General features: G+C 41.1%; 1 protein-coding gene across 2 annotated transcripts; it reads right to left on the reverse strand.

The window, feature by feature from the left end:
- Positions 1-887: 887 nt before the first annotated feature.
- Positions 888-9,691, reverse strand: LOC106598790 (sentrin-specific protease 5). Of its 2 annotated transcripts, XM_014189795.3 has the most exons (10): positions 8,284-9,691; positions 7,889-8,111; positions 7,703-7,808; positions 6,958-7,105; positions 4,353-4,400; positions 4,021-4,098; positions 3,568-3,705; positions 2,044-2,127; positions 1,799-1,849; positions 888-1,657 (listed from the first exon to the last, which is right to left on the reverse strand). In XM_014189795.3, the coding sequence occupies exons 1-10, from the start codon at positions 9,244-9,246 to the stop codon at positions 1,547-1,549; spliced, it is 1,950 nt and encodes a 649-aa protein (XP_014045270.3). In that variant the 5' UTR covers positions 9,247-9,691; the 3' UTR covers positions 888-1,546. The 2 variants fall into 2 exon arrangements, with proteins under 2 accessions (XP_014045270.3, XP_014045271.1); XM_014189796.3 differs by lacking the exon at positions 7,889-8,111 and having other exon boundaries at positions 9,597-9,670.
- Positions 9,692-11,588: the final 1,897 nt, after the last annotated feature.

Consider the following 11,588-nt stretch of genomic DNA (forward strand, 5'->3'; position numbering starts at 1 on the left):
TTCCAGGTGACTCCCTTATGAAGCTGGTTGAGATGTCAAGAGTGAGCAAAGCTGTCATCAAGGCAAAGAGTAGCTACTTTGATGAATCTCAAATATAAAATATATTTTGATTTAACACTTTTTTGGTAACTACATGTTTCCATATGTTATTTCATAGTTTGATGTATTCACTATTATTCTACAATGTAGAACGTAGTAAAAATAAAGATAAATCCTTTAATGAGTACGTGTCCAAACTTTTGACTGGTACTGTGTGTACGTATGTATATATATATATATATATCTCGCCATAATTCATCATCTCTGTTAAGTGAAAATATGTACAATACATTAGGTAAAATAATGCACCCAGAGTGGCTCTAAATCAAATGGATTTTATGTTATTTTAACATTACTATGTAGATATACTTTACAATAACTTTGTTCAATATTGGGGCGGCAGGTAGCCTAGTGGTTAGAGCCAGTAACCGAAAGGTTGCTGGATCAAATCCCCAAACTGACAAGGTAAAAATCTGTCGTTCTGCCCCTGAACAAGGCAGTTGTTCCCCGGTAGGCCGTCATTGTAAATAAGAATTTGTTCTTAACTGACTTGCCTGGTTAAATAAAAATTCCAGATTATGTCTTTCATGAAAGTAAGGTGACAAAGACAAAAAAACATTACGTATCCTTCTGGGCCTGTATTCTCAAAGCTTCTCAGAGAAGTCCTACCTTTACACGCTTTATGAATACGGGCCCTGATTTACTTTTTAATGGCTCAAAACCTGATCCAAATTAACCTCCTGCTGACCTGTTACAGAACTGAGCTTCCAGGAGATAGAGACATGACATAATGGTAAAACTTAGGTCTTAAAGGTCAATTGCAAATCTAACTGACAAAGGGACAACAGTTTCCATTTAAATGAATGCAATTTATCCAATGCAAAAAACTGAAATTTGACCCATACATAAACGTCTAAAACACAAACTTTAAACAAAAGTGTGAACAAAAACTACATTGAATACATTCCGTATGTTCAATACATTCAATGGTAAGTTGCTATTCGGTCTGCCGCCTTCAACAATAGTCTAAACGTTGTAAGCTCATGTAAAATAATGCAATAACCATTGAAAAACAGTGGACACATATATAGAGTTGCCTCAGACTTTGTTAAGTCAGTAAGTACTAAGTTCATACCAGTTTTTTATAAAATAAAAATGTCAACTTCTAGGAGACCAACTAGTCTGCTGTCATTACAGACTGATCACAACATATTGTGTTACACCCTGATACACCATTAGCTAAAATAAATGCCAGCTAGTCAGTCTGCTACCATGCGGCTTGAAATGACAGGCTGGCAGAATATGGGGTGGAGATGCTTCTCCACTAATTAAATATATCAGCTAATACAATGACAGGGTCCAAACAAACCAACCCCCCCCCCCCCTTTTTCTATGGCTCAAGGATTCTTGAAAGACAGGACAATCTCTACTTTTTTTTACCATTGCAAAACATTTTGCTACAGTGTGCCCTGGTGAGGTGAGTGAGGATGGTGAAAAGTCCATTTTGTCAGTCCTGGAGCTTGCATTCACAGAGCTCTCTGTAGATTCTCTTACGCACAGTCGGCATGTCCCCTTGGGAGAATTGCAGCGGTTTCCCCAAGGCAAGGCACCTGCAGTACTGAGAGAAAGGTACACGAATGAACAGGGTGAGTGAGACAGAAAGTAATACTTTATTAAGATTGCACTGACACAGAGGTACATGACGATAAAAGCAGACAATTGAAATAATCAAGGATTTAAAAAAATAATACGCTAGTACCTCTAACACAAAAACTCCACAGTCGTTTTCATTCGTCTGTTGTGGTATTCTCTGTGAAAAATCATTAGGAGTTAGACACCCAAAACAGTGATTATCATGGGCTACATTTCAAATGGCATTTTTGGCAGGATTTCTGCAGGCAATCCCTTAAAGACCAGTATTTTTGTTCTATTGTGTTAAAAAAATGACCAAGCAAACATTAAAACTCAATTTCAAAGATCTACACACAGCTCAATGTATCATACCTCATTGATATACATCTTCCAGCCATTTTGAAATGCAGTTTGCTTCCTCTCCTTCGCTTCAGTATGTATGTACCTTAAAACATTCTATAGAATGGAAAGGGGGGAGACAAAAGAAATGTTGATTTCGTCTACATTAAATCAGGTAAAATAGCATTTTACTGATTGGAAATTGTATTTGTTTGTGTAAAGTCAGTCTGTGAAATCTGACGTAACAAGTAACAACTTAATTAAGCTATGATTAAACATGAATATATTAGGGATGTGACAAATAAAAACAATTTTTTATTCATTTTCAATGAAATTATAATAAAATTAATACAATTCCACATGAATCAATTGTTTTTGTGTTAAGATTCGATTCCACTAGGAATCGACTGCTAAGATTGGTATTTTTGGAACTTGGAACGGAGACTGATTAGATGCTGTACTGCCGAGAACAGAAACACAGAAGGGAGGGGCACAGTATAGGCAGGTTGGCCACCAGGCAGACAGAGTAAGAACCGTGTAATAGACCTAAATCGCAATTTGTCTTGCAACTTCGGTAAAGCGGGGCATATCATCAATAAATAGGCTGGCATATTCCACACGCAACAGACCGAAGACTGAACACACACTGACATCATTGGTGAAGAGAAAGAGCAGGCGAGACAGCGCAAGGGAGAGAGGGAGCAGGCCAACGCGAGGGAGAGGGCAGGCAGGCCAACGCGAGGGAGAGGGCAGGCAGGCCAACGCGAGGGAGAGGGCAGGCAGGCCAACGCGAGGGAGAGAGAGGAAGGGGCAGGCAGGCCAACGCGAGGGAGAGAGAGGAGGGGGCAGGCAAACCAGCGCAAGGGGAGAGAGAGGGGGCAGGCAGGCCAGCGCGAGGGAGAGAGAGGAGGGGGCAGGCAGAACAGTGCGCATATGTTTTGGTAATCTGTATCTCACAATGTCTTGTCTTGCATGCCTCCCAAATTCACCAAAGTAGCCTAAAGTTTGCCTCTTCCTCTCTGGTTTTTATTTAAATTACACAACTTTCCCCAGGTCTTTATAGCCATATAGTCCAGTTAGGCTACACACAGAAAATAATATGTTTTGTGAAAAATGCACAGTGATTTTAGTTATTATTATTATTTTATTTTTTATGAACATGTTTTTCAGTTAAGGATTTTTCTTAAAGTTAAGGATCCCAATTTTGTTTAAACGTTTACACCACTGGAATGTATATTCTGTTATTGAATATGGACACATTCACTACTGGTTAAGTCATTCCACAATGTACAGGGCAAGGGTATGGATGAAATGAAAGCATTCCTTTCAGTCAAGTGAGATATTTAGCCACAGTAGCATATTATAGCAAAAATAAAATAAAGCATTTTCATGTTCATCCTATTAAAATATGCTTGAGTCTTCCTACCACCAATGAGTTCAGACACACATTAGCTGGTGTAAGGACGCATCAGTTGTGAGGTCTGATTGAGATTTGATCTCAATGAGAATAACCTGTATAAACAAAAGTTAAATCAGTAAAAGTTATGTCAACGTTACCTCAGCAGCCTCCTTGAACACGATGCCCTGGGAGTCGTAGAGGTGGATCCTCTTGCCGGCGGTGTCGGCCGTCACCAGGCACCAGTGGATCTCCAGGTGGATGGGTATCAGCAGCAGAGCCTTGGAGAAAAGATCCACCTGCAGGACAAAGAGGAACAGAAGCCAGGGATGTGTTCAGTAGGGTAGAAAACGGTTTGCACGGAGTGAAACAGCGGTTGTGCTCATTAGAATACGGAAAGTAAAAAAAAAATTGTAATGGAAAGCTAAAACGAACGACCCTGGTCCGGGTTGGGGTCAATTCCATTTCCACCAATTAAAGTTTATGTACATCACAATTAATCTCCTGAATTGAAACAGAACAGACCCCATCCCCAATGATTATCAGAAGTTTTTGAGTGACATCCATTCTGAAAGATCAAAACAAAGTTTAACAATCTGAAATTCAGCCTTTACCTTCTTGGTCCACCTCTTCACCCCTTCATATCCTTTGGTCATGAGCTGTCGGTGGAAGAAGCTGTTAAAGAAATGGACCTAGACAAGTAAAAAAAAAAAGGAAAAAAAAAAGAAGCTCATTCAGGAACCAAGACCACATGCATCAAATGGAGGGACGACAATCAAAGTTGCTCCCATTTGTTATATAAGCCCAATTGCATCAGGACTCGGGCTATTGTAGAATTTCTACCCCTCTGTGATCAGACTCATTATTATAATGTAACACATCATTATAATACATTATGAATATTTCTTGATAGAATGGAGGAAATATAATGATAAATAAAACCTACCTTGTGTTGTGCGGACTCCATGATTAATTCTCCATACATATTCATGACCTTCAAGAGTAAACCACAAAATAAGTTCAAACAGGTCACATCACATTGAGCAAGTTAACTTTGGACTGATGACGCACCAGACTACGCAGGGCCAAGAGGCTTTTCTGATCCTGACCACGTGAACTCCAGTTTTTCTTGATCAGGTCACGTGGTCAGAAGAAACTCCCAGCCCGTCATGAACGTTTTCAGTCTATGGACATACAGTGAACTCCAAAAGTTATGGATCAGTGAAACATTTGTTGTTGTTTTGGCTCTGTACTCCAGCACTTTGAATTTGAAATTATACAATGACTGAGGTTGAAGTGCAGACTGTCAACTTTCATTTGGAGGGAATGATCAACTGTTTAGAAATTACAGCACTTTTAATACATAGTGCCCCTATTTTAGGGAAACGAAAGTATTGGGACAAAATCCTTTGTGTGTATTATAGTCAAAAGTTTAGTATTTGGTCCCATATTCCTAGCAATCAATGATTGCATGAAGCTTGTGACAAAAATTTGTTGGATGCATTTGCTGTGTGTTTCGGTTGTGTTTCAGATTATTTTGTACCCATTAGAAATGAATGGTAAATAACGTAGTGTCATTTGAGTCACTTTTATTGTAAATAAGAATAGAATATATACATTAATGTGGATGCTACCATGATTAAGGATAATCCTAAATGAATCGAACGCACAAATATCATACCCCTCAAAAAATGCTAACCTCCGATTAATGTTTTGGTGAGAGGTCAGCATGTCTTGGGGTATGATATTTGTGCGACTAACTTCCTCACTCATCATTATTCACAATTCATTCAGGACTGTATATAACACTATATATCCGTCTATGGATATACACTACCGTTCAAAAGTTTGGGGTCACTTAGAAATGTCCTTGTTTTGAAAGAAAAGCACATTTTTTGTCCATTAAAATAACATCAAATTGATCAGAAATACAGTATAGACATTGTTAATGTTGTAAATGAGTATTGTAGCTGGAATGCCAGTCACTTTGGTAAAAATAGAAAAGAATAGAGGGCCTAGAGAGCTGCCCTGCTGTACACTACACTTTACAAGTTTGACATTAGAGACTCTTCCATTAAAGAAAACCAATTGAGTTCTATTAGCTCTGAATCCACGATATGGCAGAGGTTGATTTTTTTATAGATTATCTACATAGGCATACAGAGGCCCAATGGCGTGTTGTGTTAGCTAATCCAAGTTTATCATTTTAAAAGGTTAACTGATCATTAGAAAACCCTTTTGCAATGATGTTAGCACAGCTGAAAACTGTTGTTCTGATTAAAGAAGCAATAAAACTGGCTTTTAGACTAGTTGAGTATCTGGAGGATCATCATTTGTTGGTTCGATTACAGGCTCAAAATGGCCAGAAACAAATAACTTTTTTCTGAAACTCATCTGGTTGGGAGAATCAAGGACAGTCAGAGACTTGTCCCGAAGCTACTCCTTCGTTGTCTTGGCTGTGTGCTTATGATCGTTTTCCTGTTGGAAGGTGAACCTTCGCCCAAGTCTGAGGTCCTGAACAGTCTGGAGCAGGTTTTCATGAAGGATCTCGCTGTACTTTGCTCCATTCAGCTTTGCCTCGATCCTGACTAGCCTCCCTGCCGCTGAAAAACATCCACACAGCATGATGCTGCCACCACGCTTTACCGTAGGGATGGTGCCAGGTTTCCTCCAGACGTGACGCTTGGTATTCAGGCCAAAGAGTTCAATCTTGGTTTCATCAGACCAGAGAATCTTGTTTCTCAAGGTCTGAGAGTCGTTAGGTACCTTTTGGCAAACTCCAAGCGGGCTGTCATGTGCCTTTTTCTGAGGAGTGGCTTCCGTCTGGCCACTCTACTATAAAGGCCTGATTGGTGGAGTGCTGCAGAGATGGTTGTCCTTCTGGAAGGTTCTCCCATCTCCACAGAGGAACTCTGTCAGAGTGACCATCGGGTTCTTGGTCATGTGACCAAGGCCCTTATTCCTCCAATTGCTCAGTTTGGCTGGGTGGCCAGCTCGTGGAAGAGTCTTGATGGTTCCAAACTTTTCATTTAGGAATGATGGAGGCCACTGTGTTACTGGGGATCTTCAATGCGGCAGACATTTTTCGGTACCCCTCCCCAGATCTGTGCCTTGACACAATCCTGTCTCTGAGTTCTACAGAAAATTCCTTCGACCTCATGGCTTGTTTTTTGCTCTGACATGCACTGTCAACTGTGGGACCTTATATAGACAGCTGTGTGCCTTTCCAAATCATGTCCAATCATAGAAACATCTCAAGGATGATCAATAGAAACAATACGCACCTGAGCTCAATTTTCAAGTCTCATAGCAAAGGGTCTGAATAAAGTATCTGTTTTTTTTATTATTTTCTAAAAATGTCAAATAACCTCTTTTCGGTTTGTCAATAGGGGGTATTGCGTGTAGATTCCTGAGGATTTTTATTTTATTTAATCCAGTTATGAATAAGGCTGTAACGTATCAAAAAAGTGGAAAAGTCAAGGGGTCTGAATACTTTCCAAAAGCACTGTATATCATGGTGAAATTGGTGGATTTGGGTCAAAGGCACCAACCTGGTCATTGAGCCAGTTCTGATCGTCCAGCGTAGACAAGTCTTCCAGTGTCAGAGTGTGCTTGTTGTAGACCACCCGGAAAGCGGGCATCATTCTATGCGCTAGGACAGCCTGGTACTTCATTACTACTGCAGAGATTAAATACTTCCTATGAAAGAGGGCAGAACAAAACATTGTTTTGTTCTTTAGTAGAGAGCCTTATAATTCCTAGGGCCCTGAGTTTTTCCTTGACCATGTGACCTCAACAGGATAGGCTATACCTTGAGTCTAAAGTTGTCCAGGGCCAGAGATATAAGATACAGCTAGGGCCTAGAGCAGGGTTGCCCAACCCTCTTCCAGGAGTTCTACTGCCCTGTAAGTTTTCAGTCCAACCCTAACCTAAAATACTTGATTCAGCTTGGTGTGCAGCTAATAAATAGAATCAGGTGTGGTAAATTACAATTGGGCTGAAAACCTACAGGACAGTAGATCTCTAGGAAGAGGGATGGACTGAAAACCTACAGGACAGTAGATCTCTAGGAAGAGGGTTGGACTGAAAACCTACAGGACAGTAGATCTCTAGGAAGAGGGTTGGACTGAAAACCTACAGGACAGTAGCTTTCCAGGAAGAGGTTTGGGCAGCCCTGGCCTAGTATACCCAAGTCAGGCCACATGATCAGGAAAAACAGGGCATACTACTCATATTGCATTATGAAGTGAGGGAACCAAAACCATGTCTTCTCTGTTGTATTTATTATGTACTTGCCGCTTAGTAAGGTCAGTGTTCAGTTTCTTGTTAAGGTGCCTCAGTACATCGCTCTTGCTCAATGGGATGAAACTTCCGTACTTCACATAGAAGCAGTCAAGGAACTCTACGGAGATAGAAAGAACATTAGATACTCAAGGCAGCACTTAAGGAAACAGTTTAAAAGTTTAAGAAAAACAAATCTACCATGGATGAGCGTCGTTGTTGCTTCCCAGCTGACGTCCGTGGACGCCCGCTGGCTCTGAGGTTGATATGGCACTGCTCGCTTTGTCACCAACGTGTCCTGTTTAGTGGCGGTGGCCGCATCCCTAGCTCTGACTATGCCCTGGTCCTCCTCCTTGACAGGGTTGCTACACAGCACTGATGTGCCCACAGACGGACGCACCTTCTGTTCCAAACTCCCCTTTGCCTAAATAAGTAAACTGTATTTAGCTATTTTGAATTTTATTGCTGTCAGTATAGGTCTCTTGTATTGATTTATAAATGTGTTTGGATAGGCCTGAGCATATAAATGGATGACATGTACATGCTCATGGACTTTGTATTGACTGCTATGTTGGTGTAATGCAATTTGAACTTGCCTGGCTGTCCTCTGCACTGTCCAGGCCTTGACCATCACATGCAATGGCCGTAGTGACCACTTCTTTTCCTTTGCGTACCTTCTGCCATTTCTGACTTTCCGCCAATTCCCCAGTGTATTTATAAGACATCTGTGTGTTGAAAATAGACAGGCGCCTGCTGGTTTCCGCCAGTCTTTTAGCTCTGATCATGGAGAACCAGAGGAGACACCTGGCTCTCCGCCACTTTCTGTGCCCCCACTTCCGCCACACCTGGCACCAGAACTGGATGTTACACCGGCGCCGCGACTGCCTCTTGTGTCGCATGGAGAGAGGAGAGACTCCTTTTCTGTTGTGCTTTAGGCCCCTTTTCCGGCGTTGTCTATGGTTTGTGGCTCTAATGGGGGCTGCGGTTGTTGTTAGGGATGGGTCGTGGACCTGTGCCACAGGGCTGCAGCAGAGGTAAGAGGCATGTGTGACTGGCAGGGGCTGTCTATTGATGTGCACTGTGGAGGGAGGGCAAGGGGAGTGCATGGAGGGGGACTGACTCAGGGGCAGGTCAGAGCAGGTATGAGACACCGAGATCTGCTTTAGATCTGATCTCAGATTTGCTTGAGTGTTGTCTGTGGGAGCAATGCACTCAGAGTCAGGTTCAAGCCCATGGTTGCTAATAGCTACACTAGGGAGGACTGGAGCAGAGACAATGGAAGGCTCCATTTTAAGTTTGTGCTTTTTCCTGTTCTTGAATGTGTGAGGGACTAATTTCTCTAGCCTTGTGTTTGATTGGACGGCTGAGAGTTTACGGCTTTTAAGTGAATGACTCGAATAGGTCATGGTCTCCAGGGTATGGTTCCCAATTTGAGTGCCTTCGGTTGGGTCCGAGGAAGGAAAACAAGACACCTGACCCTTGCCTTCTATTTTGCCCTTCTTTGCCTCCTCAGCCGACTGGCTAGACGTACTATAGACACCACACGCTGAGAGAAACATGCCCTTAAGATGGTTAATTTAACTAATATATAACTCTGCTAGCTAGCTCACAGTAGCGTTACCTACTCTCTGGCAATGTACATACTGGAACGGCATTACAATGTTTTGATTATTGGCTACTGTGAATCCTAACTACCGGTATGCTAGCTTGCTAATTTAAACCACGTTTGAAGCTAGCCCTCGTGTGTCATGTCAGAGCCTCCAACAACACACGGAAAGGATTTGGGACCAAAGCGTGCAGCAAAAAAATTCTCTAACCAAAATGTAGCACACACCATCACCGTCAGCATGTTTAGTATTGTCTTGCCTGACTGAAATTAATTCAGAAATATGTAGCAACGTGTATTTACCCAAATGAGCCGATACCTAGACCACATAATTTTCGTGTATACACTCTTTGCCTGGACGACCAGACGCCTGTAGCGAAACACATCACGACTGAATGTGTCGATTTCATGCAAGCGGTCGCACGTTGAATACGTCACGACACTGGCTTCCGTGGTTACTAGTTACCACAGCCACAAAGTAAAAATGGACTATATCGTAAAAATTCATGAAAACAAACATTTGCTTTTTGGTCTTCATTCAAGGGTAGAGTTAGGCATAAAGTTAGCAGAGTGGGTAAGGTTTCAAGAAGATACATTGTAGAGATAGGCGGGATTAAACCATAATTATGACCTTGTCTAGATACGACCGGTACCAATCAGAATTTATCAAGGAAAAAAGTGATCACAATAATACGTTCAATAATAATAAATACATTAATTGATTCAATTTCAATAAATGAGGGTCAATCAAATACAGCCCGTGGGTCTTTGAAAAAAGTAAATAAAATGATGAGAGATGCCACGTTATGCCATTTTGCTCATTTTACATCCATACATGTCAATGTATGTGTTCTTTTCGTGTGTGTGTTTGTGTCTCTCTCTCAATAAAATCTTTTCAATTTAAGGGGATTTATTGACATGGGAAACATATGTTTACATTGCCAAAGCAGGTGAAATAGATAATAAACAAAAGTAAAATAAACATAAAAACATTAACAGTAAACATTACACTTACAAAAGTTCCAAAATAATAAAGACATTTCAAATGTCATATTATGGCTATATACAGTGTTGTAACGATGTGAAAATAGTTAAAGTACAAAACTGAAAACAAATAAACATAAATATAGGTTGTATTTACAATGGCGTTTGTTCTTCACTGGTTGCCCTTTTCTTGTGGCAGCAGGTCACAAATCTTGCTGCTGTGATGGCACACTGTGCTATTTCACCCAATAGATATGGGAGTTTATCAAAATTTGATTTGTTTTCGAATTCATTGTGGGAAATATGTGTCTCTAATATGGTCATATATTTGGCATGATGTTAGGAAGTGCAGCTCAGTTTCCAACTCATTTTGTGGGCAGTGTGCATAGTCTGTCTTCTCTTGAGAGCCAGGTCTGCCTTCGGCGGACTTTCTCAATAGCAAGGCTATGCTCACTGAGTCCATACATAGTCAAAGATTTCCTTAATTTTGGGTCAGTCACAGGGGTCAGGTATTCTGCCGCTGTGTACTCTCTGTTTAGGGCCAAATAGAATTCTAGTTTGCTCAGTTTTTTTGTAAATTCTTTCCAATGTTTCAAGTAATTAGCTTTTTGTTTTCTCATGATTTAGTTGGGTGTAATTGTGTTGCTGTCCTGGGGCTCTTTGGGGTGTGTTTGTGTTTGTGAAAAGAACCCCAGGACCAGCTTGCTTAGGGGCCTCTTCTCCAGGTTTATTTCTCTGTAGGGGATGGCTTTGTTATGGAAGGTTTGGTAATTGCTTCCTTTTAGGTGGTTGTAGAATTTAATGGCTCTTTTCTCTATTTTGATAATTAGCGGGTATTGGCCTAATTCTGCTCTGCATGCATTATTTGGTGTTTTACGTTGTACATGGAAGACATTTTTGCAGAATTCTGTATGCAGTCTCAAATCAAATCAAATCAAAGTTCATTTGTCACGTGCACCGAATACAACAGGTGTAGACCTTACAGTGAAATGCTTACTTCCAGGCTCTAACCAATAGTGCAAAGAAGGTGTTAGGTTAACAATAGGTAAGTAAAGTCAGGCTGATTGAGGCTGATTGAGGTAGTATGTACATGTAGATATGGTTAAAGTGATTATGCATATATGATGAACAGAGAGTAGCAGTAGCGTAAAAGAGGGGTTGTCAGGTGGTGGGTGGCGGGACACAATGCAGATAGCCCGGGTTGCCAACGTGCGGGAACACTGGTTGGTCGGCCCAATTGAGGTAGTATGTACATGAATGTATAGTTAAAGTGACTATGCATATATGATAAACAGAGAGTAGCAGCAGCGT

The sequence above is a fragment of the Salmo salar genome, chromosome 03, assembly GCF_965601325.2.
Source record: "Salmo salar chromosome 03, fSalSal1, whole genome shotgun sequence".
In the NCBI taxonomy this organism is placed as follows: domain Eukaryota; kingdom Metazoa; phylum Chordata; class Actinopteri; order Salmoniformes; family Salmonidae; genus Salmo; species Salmo salar.

Coding starts and splice junctions, on each gene's coding strand:
- LOC106598790 (XM_014189795.3), bottom strand. CDS start 9,246: ATGTTTCTCTCAGCGTGTGGTGTCTATAGTACGTCTAGCCAGTCGGCT. Junction 8,112..8,283: donor ACAGTGCAGAGGACAGCCAG/GCAAGTTCAAAT, acceptor TTACTTATTTAG/GCAAAGGGGAGTTTGGAACA. Junction 4,401..6,957: donor AGAACTGGCTCAATGACCAG/GTTGGTGCCTTT, acceptor TTACTCTTGAAG/GTCATGAATATGTATGGAGA.